This window comes from Palaemon carinicauda, chromosome 13 (genome assembly GCF_036898095.1).
Source record: "Palaemon carinicauda isolate YSFRI2023 chromosome 13, ASM3689809v2, whole genome shotgun sequence".
Lineage (NCBI taxonomy): Eukaryota > Metazoa > Arthropoda > Malacostraca > Decapoda > Palaemonidae > Palaemon > Palaemon carinicauda.
This window is the reverse complement of record NC_090737.1, coordinates 135187554-135203960: the sequence shown is the minus strand read 5'-3', so window position 1 is coordinate 135203960 and position 16407 is coordinate 135187554. Positions and strand designations below refer to the sequence as shown.

Genomic DNA, 16407 nt, shown 5'->3' with positions numbered 1-16407 from the left:
CATCAGTTCTAACACTTATGTGAAAATTTGCAAACTGAGAGGACCCTTCCTCAATATAAAGGTCTCCTCTGAATGACCTTCCTAGCACAAACTGGACATATACGCTTAAGTATGAATAATCATGATAACGGGAGGGACTAATGGGACTAACCTGGCCAAGCAATTGGCACCGGCCATGACCTGAAATTCTTTTGCACCGAATGTCCCGAAACTCTTAACGAGCCATCCTTCTCCACACTTAATGGAGGTTTTTTATTGTTCTTTAACGGTGGATTTACTATCAAGGCAAACTGAAGAAAAGCCAAATTCTTCTACACTTGCCTCATGGCAGGGAAGTGGCTCAAAACAGAGGCTCTGATTCTACTAGTATTTTTCACTGAGATTACCTTGTAAGGCTTTTGTGGTTTTCATCATAACCCATTGATGACCTAACCCCACACTGAGTCCATGCCTTGCATGTTAATGCAGTGGCCATAGAGCCTGAGACAATAATTATATGTTGTTTATGTTATATTAGATTCCCTATTTTAGCTTTTAACAGGCAACTCCTTGAAGACCACACAGCACTTCAACTCCAAATATGCATGTAATATTTTCACAATAGTATTTTAATATGAAATAAAAACAAAGAATTCAGATTTTTTTCCATTGTTTGTTTATAAGATAATTAAGATATGATCTATGCTTTGCAAATCAGTTGATTAGGGCAACATCGATTTTTTCCCATTGTTTGTTTATAAGATAATCAAGTTACGATCTATGCTTAGCAAATCAGTTGATTAAGGCAACTTACCGAAGTATTTTCTTCTTTTGTTAAAAGAAACCATTATTACTGGAACTTTTATTTTTATTTCAGAATAAAAAGGGAATATATGGTCTTGTAAAAATAGTATTCTCTCATTTTATTTACTGTATGGTCCAGTCTAACGGCATATAGAAGTTTATAAGTGTTTTGTCCTTGTTGCCGATACACGGTAATACAAGTCTTTAGCTTTGGAGATTATTGACTTTTTCTTTGTATGTGTGCCGTTTGATTTACCTTTTTACATATCTAATGCACCATCCCTTAAAATTTTTGTTTCAGTTCCTAGACACGGCATTTCCTGATCCCAAAACAGCTTAGCTGCTTGAACATTGTTAATTCTTAGTTCTGCTACAACTTGTTACATAAATGTAGCAATATATATCTTTGTCAATCTTTTCTCCATAACAAAAAAAAAAAAATATAAAGTAAAAATATATTGTTCATATGCAAATTATCATTTGCAACACAGTTATGGTAATTTTTTGTTTTTGTACAATAATAAAAGGACAGCAACTGTTGTTATGCAAATTGATTGTTCATAACAAAATGGCTGTTTTTTGTTCGGTTGTTTATGGTTATTTGAATTGTTAATTATAATTCTATCATTTTATTTTGCGTTTAACTTATTGAACTAGAAGCCAGGATAAAGTTTAGTTTGTTATAATTTGGTCTCGAAAGCAAAACTTGCATAATAGACGATAAAGTAATTTTTTATGGGTGAAAAGTTGGGGGTCACAGTAAGTGCAAGATCGCAAGTCACAAGAGTGTATACAGTACAGTACCTCACAATCTCTGACACTAGTTTGTGTTAGAGTGACTTGAATCTTGGGGATTTTTTCTATTATCATTCTTCCTAGCACAATTCATACTATTGTGCTTGATTTTGTTTACATTGATGTCTGTCTATATCAGTATAATCATTTTCAGACAAGTTTTTAGTCCTGGTTCCAACCAACCATTTGTTTTCTTAGATGTGACTAAATGGCATCTCTCCATTAAGTAGGATATCTATTTACAGACAATTGTTTCAAATCTTAATACTGATATGTTTGTTTCCAATACTAGGTCCCTTGTCCAATTTTCAGTGCCCAAAATAACAAGCTTGCTTACCTGATGAACCAGTAAAAGAACTGTTGGATGCGCGTGAAGAGGGTCTAGAAAATGAAGCAAGAGAGCCTTCTCTGTTAGATCGTGTTGAACTACTCCTTTCAACTTTGTCATCTCGGCCTTTACCCGCCTCCATCTTCTCCACCTAGAAAAAATGTGAATACCAATGACATGAAAAAAAAACCATCAAAATACATATTTGATAAATATTTTTCACAACACACATTACTTGAACATCAGCCTATTTGTTCATCATCATCTCCTACGCCTTTTGACGCAAAGGGCCTCGGATAAAAAGAAGATTCGTTTCCTAGATACATCAAAGGATAGCCAGTTCCTTGTAATGCGCAGTCCCTATCTAACTAAGGCAAGGGACCCCTGCCGGTCAAAACTAATGCTAGTGAGGTCAACCGCCAGGCATCAGGAGTAGAAGCCGAAGAGACAGTTTGTCACCTTTAAACCCAATCCGTCACCCTGCTGCCAGTGACTTCATTGGGTTTTGGGGGGCATTTCCTCCACACCCAAAGCTCTCATTACTCCTTCAAGTTGCTTATCTGCCTATAAGAGTATAACCATTGGCAAACATGGATTGCTAAGATATACTGGTTTTGTTCACTGTGTACAAATTCCATGCATGTCAATCCACTTGTAAAAATGAAGAGGTAAGCCGATAAGGTAGCATGTGCTGTTATAACCCTCTTGTCACATTTTATTAATTGAACCATACTTTGCATGCATATTGATGAATGATTTCAGTATTTCTAAGGTGTTTGGAGCTATTAAAGATAAGGTAGTGTTTTTCCCATGATACTAATTTCAATTCCTTTCATTGTTTTATTTTATCTTGCTCTGGCAATATCATCAATTACACTAATAAGATTATTGATGGTTCCCACACACCTCGACAAGTGATCAGCACCAGCAGTTTGCCTCATAGATAAGTGGTAGTTTCTGTAATTTTGTAAGTACTTTTCTATTATTCATGAATACTGAGACTTCATTCTTTTTATATCTTGCTAGTTTGGTAAATATTTTATATTAGACTTTGATTATCTTTGCTCGGAGTGCAAGTCCATCTCTAGCTAGCATTTACTGAATTATGTGGTATTTACGATGCCAAACTATCTAGTTAAATTCAGTGGGGTACAGTAGTATAGAGTTCAAAAGGTAAATTCTTACCTTTACTCCATATCTTATGTAAATTGTGTAGTTAAGAAACATACAGTATTAGCTGCTTGTTTTATCTTTGAAATCTATTTCTTTTGATCAATCAATGTCACAGACAATTTTCCGACAAAATTCATTTTCTAAATATATTTATATTTTGTATTTTCATGTTCAAGTTTTTAAGTTTATGCTCAAAATACTATTATATTTAGGGATATTTCATTAAATTTCTTTTATATAAAAAATACTATTATATTTAGGGATATTTCATTAAATTTCTTTCATATATAGTAATGTAGAGTAAATGTTTTAATAGTTCTTTCATTTTACCTGAAACACATCTTTGGATGTACAGTAAACAGTAACATAATTCTTTTAGTACACTTTAGTTTCTCATTATAACTTTTGTCTCATTTTTTGGCCTTTAAAAGTACAGGTATATCAATTTGTTATTCACCTTTTTTATCATTTATAGGCCATAAAAAGTATGTCAACTTGTTATACAAGTAGTTTTTAAATATCTGAACTACCTGAATATGATATAGCCTTGGACAGTTTTTTTTTTTTTTTTTTTTTTTTTTTACAGAGACCTATCTGGGCATCTGATGTGCCCCCTGTTGTCATCCCACTTTCCTTCAAGTACTATCCCAGCTCCTGTGGTTAGCAGCAATACTTCCATAACCTCTTAATTCCAGAGCTTCTGTTCATATCAATCAGTTGTTTAAACCTAAATAGCACGGAGAAGCCTTTGTTTAACTAGTCTTAAGCAATTTTGTGTTTATGCTGCAAGATTATGCCATGCTTCATCTCCTGGCTTGTTTCCACTGCACGGAAAAGTTTCGGCTGCCATTCTTCCGAATCCTCATTGCCGACTGCTTCACTCTCTTGTCATCTCTAAATATGGTAGTTTCCTTGTTCAAGCCCTACAAGCTCCTTTGGATGCAGCCACCAGTGTCACCATTCATCAGTCCCAGATTACACAGAAAAATTTTTAACAATAAACTACTTCAATCTCCAATGTCAACCATAGCTAGATATAATACAATTGGACCAGAAAAATCCTACACCCTAGGACACCAGCACCAGCAAATTTCTTCACCAGTAAGTTCCAGTTAACGACAGTTCAGAATAAGCCAGTATGACAAAGTATCTACCATAGCAAGCATCATTTCCAGCAGTTAGTTATGCCAGATCGACAGTCATTTCAAATTATCTCAAGCCCCAGCTCAACAGCACCAACATCAATTAGCAAGCATTTGCAAAGACCTACATCAGCATCAGTGGTCAACAGTGCCTACCTCTTTTTGTTGGCAGTAAGGTTAATAACTGCAACCAGCAGTAAAACAAAAATGCAAGTTTAAGACCTTTGTAAAAGAAATAAATATGGAGCATTTATTTTCTTGCACAGAATCAATATGCCAGAATATAAAAATGAATATTCTAAGGAATCCAAACAAATTTAAATGAATACATATGCAGGCCACAAAATTGCATACAAGGCAACAAGAGTTTGCTACTGAAGAAAGAGATAAAAGATTAAAATTAGGATGTTTATTAATGTATGTCACTTGCAGTTAAAAAGGTTCTAATAACATGAGTAAAAAAGCTTTGCACCTATCAGTACAGTTATAAAAAGCCTGCAAACCTTTTTTATAAGTGGCACGGAACAAGGAGCCTGTTAGAGCAACAATACCTAATGTAGCCAGTAGTTTTACCAAGACCACCTGTAGTAATTACTTCATGAGATTGTGTAAAAAATACTTAACCAGCAGCCTCAATTGCAGTAAGACTTCCAAAAACAGTTAAAAAAAATAGTCGCATCAATAACTACAACCAGAGATTCAGTGGTAGTTGCAGCAAGATCAGCAGGTGAAGGTGTAGCAAAGCCATCAGAAGTGGAAAGATCACCCCCAATGGATTCTATAAGAGCCTCTGCACCATTACCAAAAGGTAACATAAATCCAATTTACAGAATTACCACTGGATGACTCCTATACTGGACTACCTCTTTCCACCATGAAAAATTTCAATCATCACCTGTTTCCATCCATGCTACTGGTTTCTCTGATGTCTAACTGCTGCAATTTGTTCCTTTTTCAAATCTGAGTATCGACTCGATGAGAAACAGTAGCAGAATCAGTTTCAACAACAGAAAAAATTGGTTTTCCAGAGGGTATGCCCATACTAAGGATAGATTGTGATCAAACTTTCTTTTTACCAGCAAAATTCTCAGGCTCCTGTCTTAAACCAACACTTTTACTCGCTAACCTATCCGGATCTTCTTGTTTGCAGTTTTCGTTCTTTTGTACAAGCAAAATGTTAAGTACAGAAATATCATCTTCAAAAAATATTACTTTATGCAAATTATGTATTGTACCAAAATACTGTATATTTCATGCTGTACTGTACTGATATAATGCTAGACTAATATAACTCTGAACTAACTTTAAAACAATGTTGTTACTCCACACACATCAAAAGAAAATTAACTTCATTATGATATTATAACAATATTTAACTTACAGCTCTGTCAACTGCCCTGAATTGCCACACCCATCTGTAATTGTAAAGGAACTGTCGATGATCGAAGCGGTGGTCATCCGGCGAATAGGCTTCGGCGTGATAGGCTGGTGTTAAAACAGTCATTTTGTGACGATTTACACTATACATACGGAAAAAGAACTTGACCTTTTCTGCAACCTACAAATGGAAGAACATCAATCAATTTAAGAAGATTGACACTTAAACATATGGTAAAAGAACTTGACCTTTTCTGCAACCTATAAATGGAAGATCATCAATTAATTTATATTACTGTATCAGTAATTAATAGGGAAAAACAATACTGAAATCATCAAATGTTTGGTAGGATATGTCGCAAAATTTTTCTAATTTATTATCAGTTTCTGGGAACAGCCTTGAGTTATGGTATGTAATTTGATAATTGCAGTTAATAAAATTTCACAACCTATATAAACTGATAATTTTAAAAAAGTTATAATAAATGTACAATAAAATTATTATATAATTACAGTATACTATATAAAAACTTAAGTTGGCTTTAATTATTACCTTTCGTGCAATTGGAAAACCTTCACCTTTACCAAACTAATTACGTTTAGCACAAAATTACTTTTAGAGCCCAGTTAGGGCTTTAGCCTTAAACCCCATATATTATCTCCAGTAACTCATGGAAAATAGACCAAGAATGAAAAGAATCAAATAGTTTAAATCCTCATCATCACATTTAACAGGTTTTACTTAATAACAAGAAACAGGCTCATTTTCTTACCTCTTTTGGTGAACACCAGTCAGACCATAAATGAACCAGCTTTCCAAACATAGAATATGGCCCACAACATTCAATTTTCCTCAGTTTGCCGTACGTAGAAAGTTCATCATACGTCATGCCCATATCGACTTCATCTGTCTGGACTAGCTTTCCTTCTTGCAAAGGTTCCAATTCAGCAGTTGGTGGGGCACCCAGTATCTCACTCAGCACAGGAAGATTTAGCCTATATACCAATTTATAAATCGATACAGTATTAAAAAAAAAATCCTCTTCAAGAATAACAACAGCAAGAATCATGATCATATACTTTTTTAAAAGATATTTTTTAAAACTAAAATTTATTTCTATTCCTTCAAATAAATTTAAAAAGTTTGATCATAATAAAACAAAAATGTTTCTTAGATCTGGCTACCATCCAATCAAGGAGTGGTAAGGCTGTTTTCAAGGCTTGAACCTCCTCTGTTATGTCATACGTAAAAAAACAAATCCCTTATAGTTAGTAACAACCACTAAGAAAATACCACTTAAAGGGAGGGAGGGGGCTCTTCTATGAATTTCAGAGAAACATTAATATAAATGACTGTTTTAAGAATTAGTAGGTTTACTTTAAAGGTAGTTAATAGATAAAAATTTTAGATTTAGTCTGAAACGAAAAGCAAAATTTCCCCACTAAAGCAAACCAAAGAATTCATTGTCCCCAAACCAAGATCTGAAATATTCTGTGACAGTCAGAATAAAATAGGTCTATAAAAGAAGAAAAGGTCATCAAATGAGAACCACAACCTCTGGGGTACATAAGAAGCATAGAAGTTCACAACTGTAAGTGATTTCGTTAAGGATGACAGGAAAATAAATATTGTTTTCCTGGCAATTAATGAGACGGAAAGATAAAGGACTTGCGTTTGCCTATGACCTAAGTCCTGATGAGAAAAAAAGTTACCTTGGCTTATGATAACTCTAACAAAAGCAAGCTAAATTTGCAGAATTGACTGTGCAATCAACTGTGAAAAAACTCAAAAGTACCCGATATCAAGAATACTGTCATCAGCCTTCCAAAGTACTTATCCCTGAGAAGTCCTTGTTCTAATACTGTATAGGTCATCCAACAAAGACTTAATTTTGGAAATATTTAGAGGAGCAAAGATACTTTTGACCTCTCCCTTAAAGGAAAATTCTAAGAGTTATTAGAATTATTCTTAATCCATAACGAAATGAGTCAGAAAAGAGAAGACTGCTTGCAGGAGGACATATTCAAAGCGGGAAAGTTACTGGGTCCTAAATTGTTTATAACTCTTCCCAGCAAGAAGTGAAACTGGTTAGTCTCATGGAAAAAAAAAATAAATAATGACTAGGAAATACAAACTCCCATCTCGCTGAAAGACCAACATTTACAAATCCGAATGATTCCATCAAAACTTGAAAGGTAGGGAGACTATAAGAAGAAATTTTTCATATATATATTACCAATAATCAGTAAGGATAAAATAAACTGTGGCTCTAAGGAAAAAGTACTAGCTCACTAAAAGAAGGGATGGAAAGTAAGGTAAATCAAACTTTTCCATGAAATTTAAATAGCAGTCCTATTAAAATTTTTTCTTAAAAAAATTACAGTAAAAAAATTAAAATTAGGCGACAATCTTATATAGATATTCAATTTCCTGTTCCATTATCAGAATCTGCAAAGACCATGTAAGCTGCAATTTCATGAAAAAGGATCAGGAGAAATGTAACTTAAATCTTTAAAAATTCCATTACTCTAATAGCCAGGCAAGAACTGATTAAGGCTAGGAAACCATATAAATTGTAAAAGATGCTTTTTTCCAACACACTTAGAGCCTTGCCTTGATAAGGCTCACCGCCATGAGCATTCATTGCAGTTAGAAAAGTAGCAAAGTTAGAATCAAGCAATACAGCTGAAAAGTAGTAACATCAAGACCTTGTAACCTGGCTGGAAAGAAGCAACACCAAGAGCAAGCATTATATGCTTAAAAATATACTGTCTACACCTGAAAAAGTAAAGCCAGCATACGTAAGGCAAAATGTAAGCTACGAACATCTCTGCATTGAGGAGTTTAACAGCAACACATATTAAACTGATGTATCCTACAGTTCCCAATGGAGTGGTATAGTTAAGAGCAAGAGAAACGCTGGTAGTAGCATCCGTATTGAACAGCGTAAACCAAGATAATGATACAACATTGGTGAATAAGCAGAACCTGTATGACACTATCATGATATTGAAAAACTTCATTTTGTAATACTTCACAACATACTTCATAAAGATCTAACACATTCTCTCAACCCCCAACCCAAAATTCTGGAGATAAATCATACACTGAGCCAGTATAGTCAATAATTTTTCACTTTGAAGAAATAGGAATGAACTTCCAGTAAGAGTCCTCAAAATAAAATAGAATATTAATGTTATGCCTTCTTGCTAGTTATTGTAAGTAAGTTCAAGACCAAATGGTCACATTTCTAGACTGCAACTTGCTGGAAGATTTGTTCTAGATATAAAAGGTAAAAACTGGAGCAAAGTAAAGCTAAAAAGAAAATTTAAAAGCAAAAAATAATGTGCTGGAGCTAAACTGACTATTAAAAAAAGACACTTAGGTCCCTTTACTTTTGTAAACTACATAATAATAATAACAGTACCCTATACACTATGCCATGAAAGGCACAGTATGTATTAACCCACTATAATAAATGTATTTCCCGTCTCTCAAAATGTGAAAAACAGAAATAAAAGGTGTAAAGGTATACCTCAGGACTCCAAAGATTAATGAAAAACAATCAGTTCTTACCTATCCTTTGCAAGAAGTAGAAATTTCTTTAGATCATTCTTTGCAAATCCTCCAATTGGATTAATATCAGCGGAGCTACAATCGTACTTGGTCATGTATCCACGAAGGGCTTCATCAACATTTGCTGACCCTAAGACAAGGAGACCTCCCTGTCTTCCTCGGACCCAAAGCATCAACTAGAATCAAATTAAATGCATGAACGATAGAAAACGAATTATGTAAGTACATTACAATTAATGATAACTGTAATAAATCTTATTAAAAAAAGCTAATTACTGTAATATATTCAGTTAAAATCACACAGTATGGATGTTTAAAGAAAAACGTTTAGCAGAATCGAATGGGAAAATATAATTCAACCTTTAATTCTAAATTGGTACAATCCTAACATTGAAATGAAACAAATATTTTTTTTTATATGAAACAAATAAACTAATCCTAAGCAGGTAAGTAACTTGCAATCCTCAAATTTGATATTCTTTGATGCAAATTCGGATAAACTGTATATTAACAAAATAAACCTGCTAAAGTATAAATTAACATTTACAGTACTGTCCCTGTAATATGTAAAAAAAAAAAAAACTATATTTAAAATTCATAATCTGTTAGTAAATATTCTCTGGGCTTGTTCTAAACACTTTTAGCTCAATACCTTCTTTTTCCAATATATACTGAAAGCACAACCATAAAAATTTTAACTTCTCAGAATAGATTCTATGCCAAACATATTCAAGAAAATATCAGATTTAAATATTATTATCATATATACATGGGATACAATAGCAAAGTAAACAAGAACACATTAATACCGATAACAAAAAATACCACACATAAGCAGAAAAAAAAGCTAAGCAGAAATGTATATAAACTAGTTAGAAATGCCAAGATCCATAAAGAGAGAAACAGTGGGTCCAGCTAGTAAACAAAACCCAAAAGAATTTTTTGCATAATCAAAAATTAGAAATCCAATTAACAACAACAATAGCCCATTAAGAGACTCAGAGGGCAATCTCATAACAAAGGATTTGGAAAAAGCTGAACTGATGAATGCATATTTCACAACCGATATCAACTATTTACAATGGAAGATGTCAATAAGAAAAATAAAGGGACTCATTAAATCCAAGGCACCAGGCCCAGATGATATTCATCCAAGATAGATCATAGAACTAGAAGAAATAACCCCACACTTTTAAAAATTTTCTGAAAGACAACCAACAAGAGAAAAGGAACCACAAGTATGGAAATTAGACAATGTTCTTCCAATCTACATGATGGGACCAAGAAAAGGACCTAGCAATTACAGACCTGTGTGTCCAACTTTAGTGCCTTGCAACATTTTTTTTATCAATTATAATAGATTCAATAAAAGAACATATAGGGAAAAACAATCTTCTGATAGTCAGCCAACATGGTTTTAGACAAACGAGATCTGTGAAAAATCTGTTGGAATTTTTCCACAAAGTGTTTAGCATTTACGACACAAGCAGGAGAATAGACATCATATATCAAGGCTTTCAAAAAGGCTTTTAACAATATCCATCATAAAAAATTAATGGTTTAAATTAGAGCACTTAGCATCATTGATGAATCAGCTGAATGGATTGAAGATTAGCTAACAAACAGAAGAGAATCCCAACCAATGGAGAAGCCTCAGAGTTGGCAGCTCTTACGAGCGGAGTACCACAAGGATCCGTCCTTGGCCCATTACTATTTCTGATTTACATTAATGACATAAATTTATGATTAACTAGTAGAATAGCTAAATTTGCTAATGATAGTAAACTAGGCATAAACACTGTGAACTCAGAAGACATAGAAGCCTTAAGAGAGGATCTCATTAAGTTAGGAGACTGGTCCAGAAAATGGCAAATGACTGAACTGTGGGAAATGCAAATTATGCACATAGATTATAGAAACCCACAAACAGATTACTTAATGCTGAGTAATGAAATAGAAAGTGTGGACCAGGAGGAAGATCTTAGCATTATTATTAACAAAGACTTATAGTTCACCAAACAGCATAAATGTTGAAAAAAACCACAAAAACTAATAGGTTACATGGAGAGAATTAAAATACAGAAACAAAGGCACTGTACAGCAGCTGTACACATCACTAGTAAGGCTCCCTCTAGATTACAAAGTCCAATTTTGGGCTCCAAGTATTCAGAAGGATATAGATAGACTGTAAGCAGTACAAGCTAGGGCCACCATATTAGTTCCAACACCAAGACTATTTGGATATGGACTGATAATGGAACCTTTGATCTTATTTTATCTACAAACTCGACAATTAAGGGGACATTTGATAGAGGCATTCAAAATTCTTAAAGGAATAATAAATGTAGACTACAACAACCTCTTTACTTTTACCACAAATCAGTCCAGTGGTATGATACAAACTGGAAATGAAAAGATACTACACCACTCAACAGGGTAATTTCTTTACATACAAAATAGAAAATACATGGAACAGACTCCTAGCGGATGTAGTAAACAGTAAAGCGGTAAATGAATTCAAGAATAAGTTAGACAAGATCATAAAAACTCCAAATGTTTAAACTAATTCATTCTCTAAGAGAGCAAATGGTCTCTGAGGATGGATTAAAAAGTCTTTGAGACATCCAAAATCATTGTATCACTCTCTCTTTCTCTAGAAAGTGCCCTTCATCATTTCAGAGCTGAAGGCATTTTGATTATAAAAGTAATCTAGCTGCCAAAACCAGAAAACAAAGACACTTATAAATCAATGCTTCATACTGGAATGAAAATGAGCAATGTCATGAACACCAGGGCTTCAATGCAATGTTTAGAAAAAAATATCAATCTTAAAATATTTGACTTCTAAATACAGTACCCAACATGCAAAAATAAAGAATTTAACCCTTTTACCCCCAAAAGGACGTACTGGTACGTTTCACAAAAGCCATCCCTTTACCCCCGTGGACGTACCGGTGAGTCCTTGCAAAAAAATGCTATAAAAAATTCTTTTTTCATATTTTTGATAATTTTTTGAGAAAATTCAGGCATTTTCCTAGAGAGAGACCAACCTGACCTCTCTATGGCAAAAATTAAGGCTGTTAGAGCAATTTAAAAAAAATATACTGCAAAATGTGCGGGGAAAAAAATAACCCCCTGGGGGTTAAGGGTTGGAAATTTCCAAATACCCTGGGGGTAAAAGGGTTAAATATAGTACACCATATGGTCCATAAGAATACCTGGGCAAATAGATATGCTAAAACCATCCTAAGTCGGGCCTGTACATTTTGCAAAGCAACATTTTCTCGTATGGTTCCTCCTCGAATTTTGAATTTCGGTATATGACCAGTAGCTGCACTAAAGATTCCTAGAGCTGCAGACACCATACTATCAATAAGAACTGGGATGTGGTAGCTGAAAAACAATGGTTATGAAAATATAATCATCACCTAACTAATGATAATACAATCTGTTATACATGTACAATTTCTTTTTTTAAGTAATTACTGTACAAGATCATCCAGGGGCAAAATTCATGTACTGTACATAAATCATACATAAAATAACACTTCACGATACATATAAAGTAATTATCATAACACATAATGCAAAATTCATAGCTTATTCATGCTTAATTCCCAGGGAAGATGAATTATCAGTGCCAAGTTTCTATTTTAGATAAAAGCCTCTTTCGTAACTATAGTCAATTCTATTTAGTGAGGCAGATTTGCACCGACTCGCAGGGGTGCCCCTTTAGTTCGGAAAAGTTTCCTGCTCGCCGATTGGTTAGAGAAGAAAATTCTAACCAATCAGATAGCAGGAAACTTTTCCGAGGTGAAAGGGCACGCTGCGAGTCGGTGCAAATGCACTTCATTAAAAAAAATTGAGTATACAAGAGCATTCTATTATTTGCCCATAAAGTGGAGGGAAAATAGAAGAATTTTAATATTCATTTGTAAATTTCCTTGGTATGCAAATATGAGTTCCTTGATATAGGACTTTCTTACTGGTATAGCTAAAATTGTCACCAAAGCCTCGTTACAATGTAGTTGTTGGCAAGAAAGAGATAGGCTATTAACTGTTCTATACAGCCATGGTACTATAGAGGTGATTGAGAGAGAGAAAGTTTCCTTAAAGCACTCAGGCTTCAATAACTATTAAATACAAAAATTAATTTTATAACTTTCAACTTGTTCCTACATTAAGTACAAACATGTGTCCTTAATGAAGGAGATTAACTTGTTGGCATAAAGTTGTCCCTCTGAACCGAATGCTTAAGGTTCATTTACGTTAAGATATGCACTATCGTCTTTTCAAATCCAGGCTGAGAGTGAGGAATGTTGACTCCAATAACATCCTATTCAACCAATCATATTGGATATAGAGGCTGTTAGGTCCTAGACAAGCATTAGTTATAGAGGAAAACTCAAGTGTGGAAAAATGGTTATAATTCTTGCTTAACAAAAAGGAGAAAATGTCAAAGGCAGTTATTATTCCCACTTGCTATATAAGTATGGAGTTGGGAGACAACTCTATTGCCATCCTCCTCCTTTGTTAAACAAAAAGACGGAGGGATTACTTCTTAAAAGCTAGGCCTAAAATGATTGTCTACCATGTAACCTGCCTGATATGGTTGTCAGCTTGGCTCATATTCAGCATGGCTGCTGCTCCTGAAAGAGAATCCAAGAAGGAAAGGTATTCCCAGTCACTCAATCACCTCCCCCAGACTGATGCCATCTTCATACCAAAGACAAATTGCTATAAAGAGGGAGGTTACACATCTTCCTAAGCCTATTGGTACTGATCCTATAGAATATACACACAGGACAATTGTGCCACGCCTAGAAAAATCACTGTTGACACTGAAAACGAGAAGTACAAACTTCTGACTAAATGAGACATTGCTGATTAACTGCTTATAGGAGCTGGAAGGGTTCAAGTGAAGGAAGCTTTTGACATTGGCTAATGTAGTTACCATAGCTGACCTAAGACTTGAAGATCACTTGGTTGGGCCTTCAGCCATTCAGCTGAAATAAGCGAAAAAACGCAACTTCTTGCTTAGCCAGATCTCGAGCTGCTGATACTAAAGATAAATCCACAAACAGCCTTCTCCATGCAAGTAGGGACTTTCCACTGCTAAAACTTGCCTCTGATGAATAAGTACTCCATCAGTAAAGTTGGCTGTCATTCGAGGCTGTGGTGAAGGACCCACTCGTACATCTACAATAATTATGAATATATTGAGTAACAACAAAACTGAGAACTACCATCTTATCCTGAAAAGTGATCAGAGGTACTGCAACTGCAACGCTCCTCAATGGAACAACATTGCAGAAGAGCCTAGTTCTCATTGCGCATCTGAGAAGGACTGATCTTCCAAACATGCCACCATAACACCCTCAACACATATGAGTATGGAAACACTCAGGAGAAATCAGAAAAAACTCTACCATGAAGTACCTGTCATCACACAAACAAGATAATGTTCCTCACATCCTAAAAGGGAAAGATGAAAGACATGTGTAAGCAGCCAAAGTAGTTGCTTCACAAAAGAAGTGACTTTCATAGGACACCAGGTAACCAAGAACTAATGCCACAGCTGAAATATTCCTGTACACACGAACTGCATGGTACCTCCCTGAATTTACCAAGACAAGACAGTATCAGGTCCTCAGCCCAAAGAGCTTTGACTATGTTAGTATCCAAATCATCAAAATACATCCAAAAATGCACAACAAGTGAGATGTCCTAGGGTGAGAACATGGTTGAACACACAAGTGAACACGTATGGATTTACAGCCTGTCCACAGTATAACCTTGGATTGGTCTACCTTTCCCTGGAGGAGAACTGATGGATAAGTACTGGAAGATACACAACTTACAGAAGCTTCCATGTATGATGTTATCCTCTCAATGAGTTCCAAAGCATGCCAAACTAACTCATCACAGACTTGGTTTGTGGAACAGCCTCACTCCAAAAGAGAGAGGTAGCAGACTTAACACTTACTTCCTGGATCGATCCAACTTAAAAGCGAGTTCTTGAGAACATCTCTGTTGAAATAAAGAGATCTGAGACTCTCGCTTCAAGACAAAATGCATCCTACAGGAATGTGGACTGAAGTACTAGGAAGGACCAAACCCATTTTCACCACAGTCACCATCTGACTATACCCACACTTGAAGAACAGCAGCCTGGAAGATTGGAGAAGTTAGCTATGGTGACTGACCGAAGTCCATCCACAAAACCACCCAGGATAGAGGCCACAGAGACTAGGAGTAGAGAAGAATCCGACTTTTGCCATATGTCCCGGAAAATGTAGTTTGTCAATCCGAAGACCGATGAGCATACCTGTTCAGAGATTTTGTTCTCTAGTACCAAGACTCTGCGGATGTGTCAGAGATAAAGCCTTGAGCCTTCCAGACTGGCTAGACACCTGTGGGTTCTGGAAACCCTAATTCCTTGAATACTTGGCCCAAGGCACTGTTAGAAAACACATACCAACACAATCCCAAGTAGATCCTGAACCAGAGGAAACAACAAAATACTCTAATGTCAAAAGCACTAACCATACCATCTTGCTCCAGTAAGACCAAGACAATATTATGGAGCTTGGGATATAAGAAAATAAAAAACCTTTTCTGGGCTCGAACCTGTGCCGCCCAGTGAATAAGCTCCATTTAGCACTTATTCTTAGGTAATTTACTGCTAAATATACCAGAGAAAAAATGTAAAGGAGTGCTAGGTTAACTAGCTCGCTCATCTATTGGTGTCGGTATAAAATTGGGCGTATAGTCCAGAGGTCCCGCACTATTTAGATTTATCCACGACAGAAACCCCAATAGAGGAGAGCCATTCAACCTCACTCGGTACTACTAACAATGCATCCGCTCACTCCTTCACTCCTTTTAGCACGACGACTATAGTAACCCGCATTTTTGTTGTGCTCTCGTTTTTTGGTTATTTTCCATTGAATTATGGCTTCTTCGTCGGTTTCCCAGGAGACACCGTCTAAGTTAAGTACCAAGCTTGGTTTTACTGTGTTTTGAGCAACCTAGATCGTTTAATATTTATATTATAGGAGTTTATTCTCTTCGTTCATATCGATCTTGCTTGATTTCACTACAGTTGGTACTCCTGTTTTTGAGAGCTTTTAAGTTTCACTCGCGGTGTTACTATGTGTATTATTTTTATTATTAAATATTATTTGTTATTGTGAATATTCATTATTTAGCGTTTAGAATCCTCGTGGTTC

At 35.2% G+C, this 16407-nt stretch overlaps 1 protein-coding gene and 1 long non-coding RNA gene across 3 annotated transcripts in view; one reads left to right on the top strand and one right to left on the bottom strand.

The window, feature by feature from the left end:
- The window catches only part of LOC137652470 (glutamine-dependent NAD(+) synthetase-like), a 63223-nt gene that overhangs the window by 1579 nt on the left and 45237 nt on the right, over positions 1-16407 (bottom strand). For both annotated transcript variants that reach the window (XM_068385858.1, XM_068385859.1), the window contains exons 10-14: positions 12394-12568; positions 9176-9351; positions 6372-6594; positions 5603-5779; positions 1916-2057 (exon numbers count right to left, since the gene is read on the bottom strand). In XM_068385858.1, the coding sequence (XP_068241959.1) occupies positions 1916-2057; positions 5603-5779; positions 6372-6594; positions 9176-9351; positions 12394-12568 (893 nt within the window). The remainder of the gene's footprint in view (positions 1-1915; positions 2058-5602; positions 5780-6371; positions 6595-9175; positions 9352-12393; positions 12569-16407) is intronic.
- Positions 2036-4613, top strand: LOC137652471 (uncharacterized). Its single transcript, XR_011046317.1, has 3 exons — positions 2036-2574; positions 2791-2873; positions 3666-4613. It is a non-coding gene; the product is annotated as an uncharacterized lncRNA (long non-coding RNA).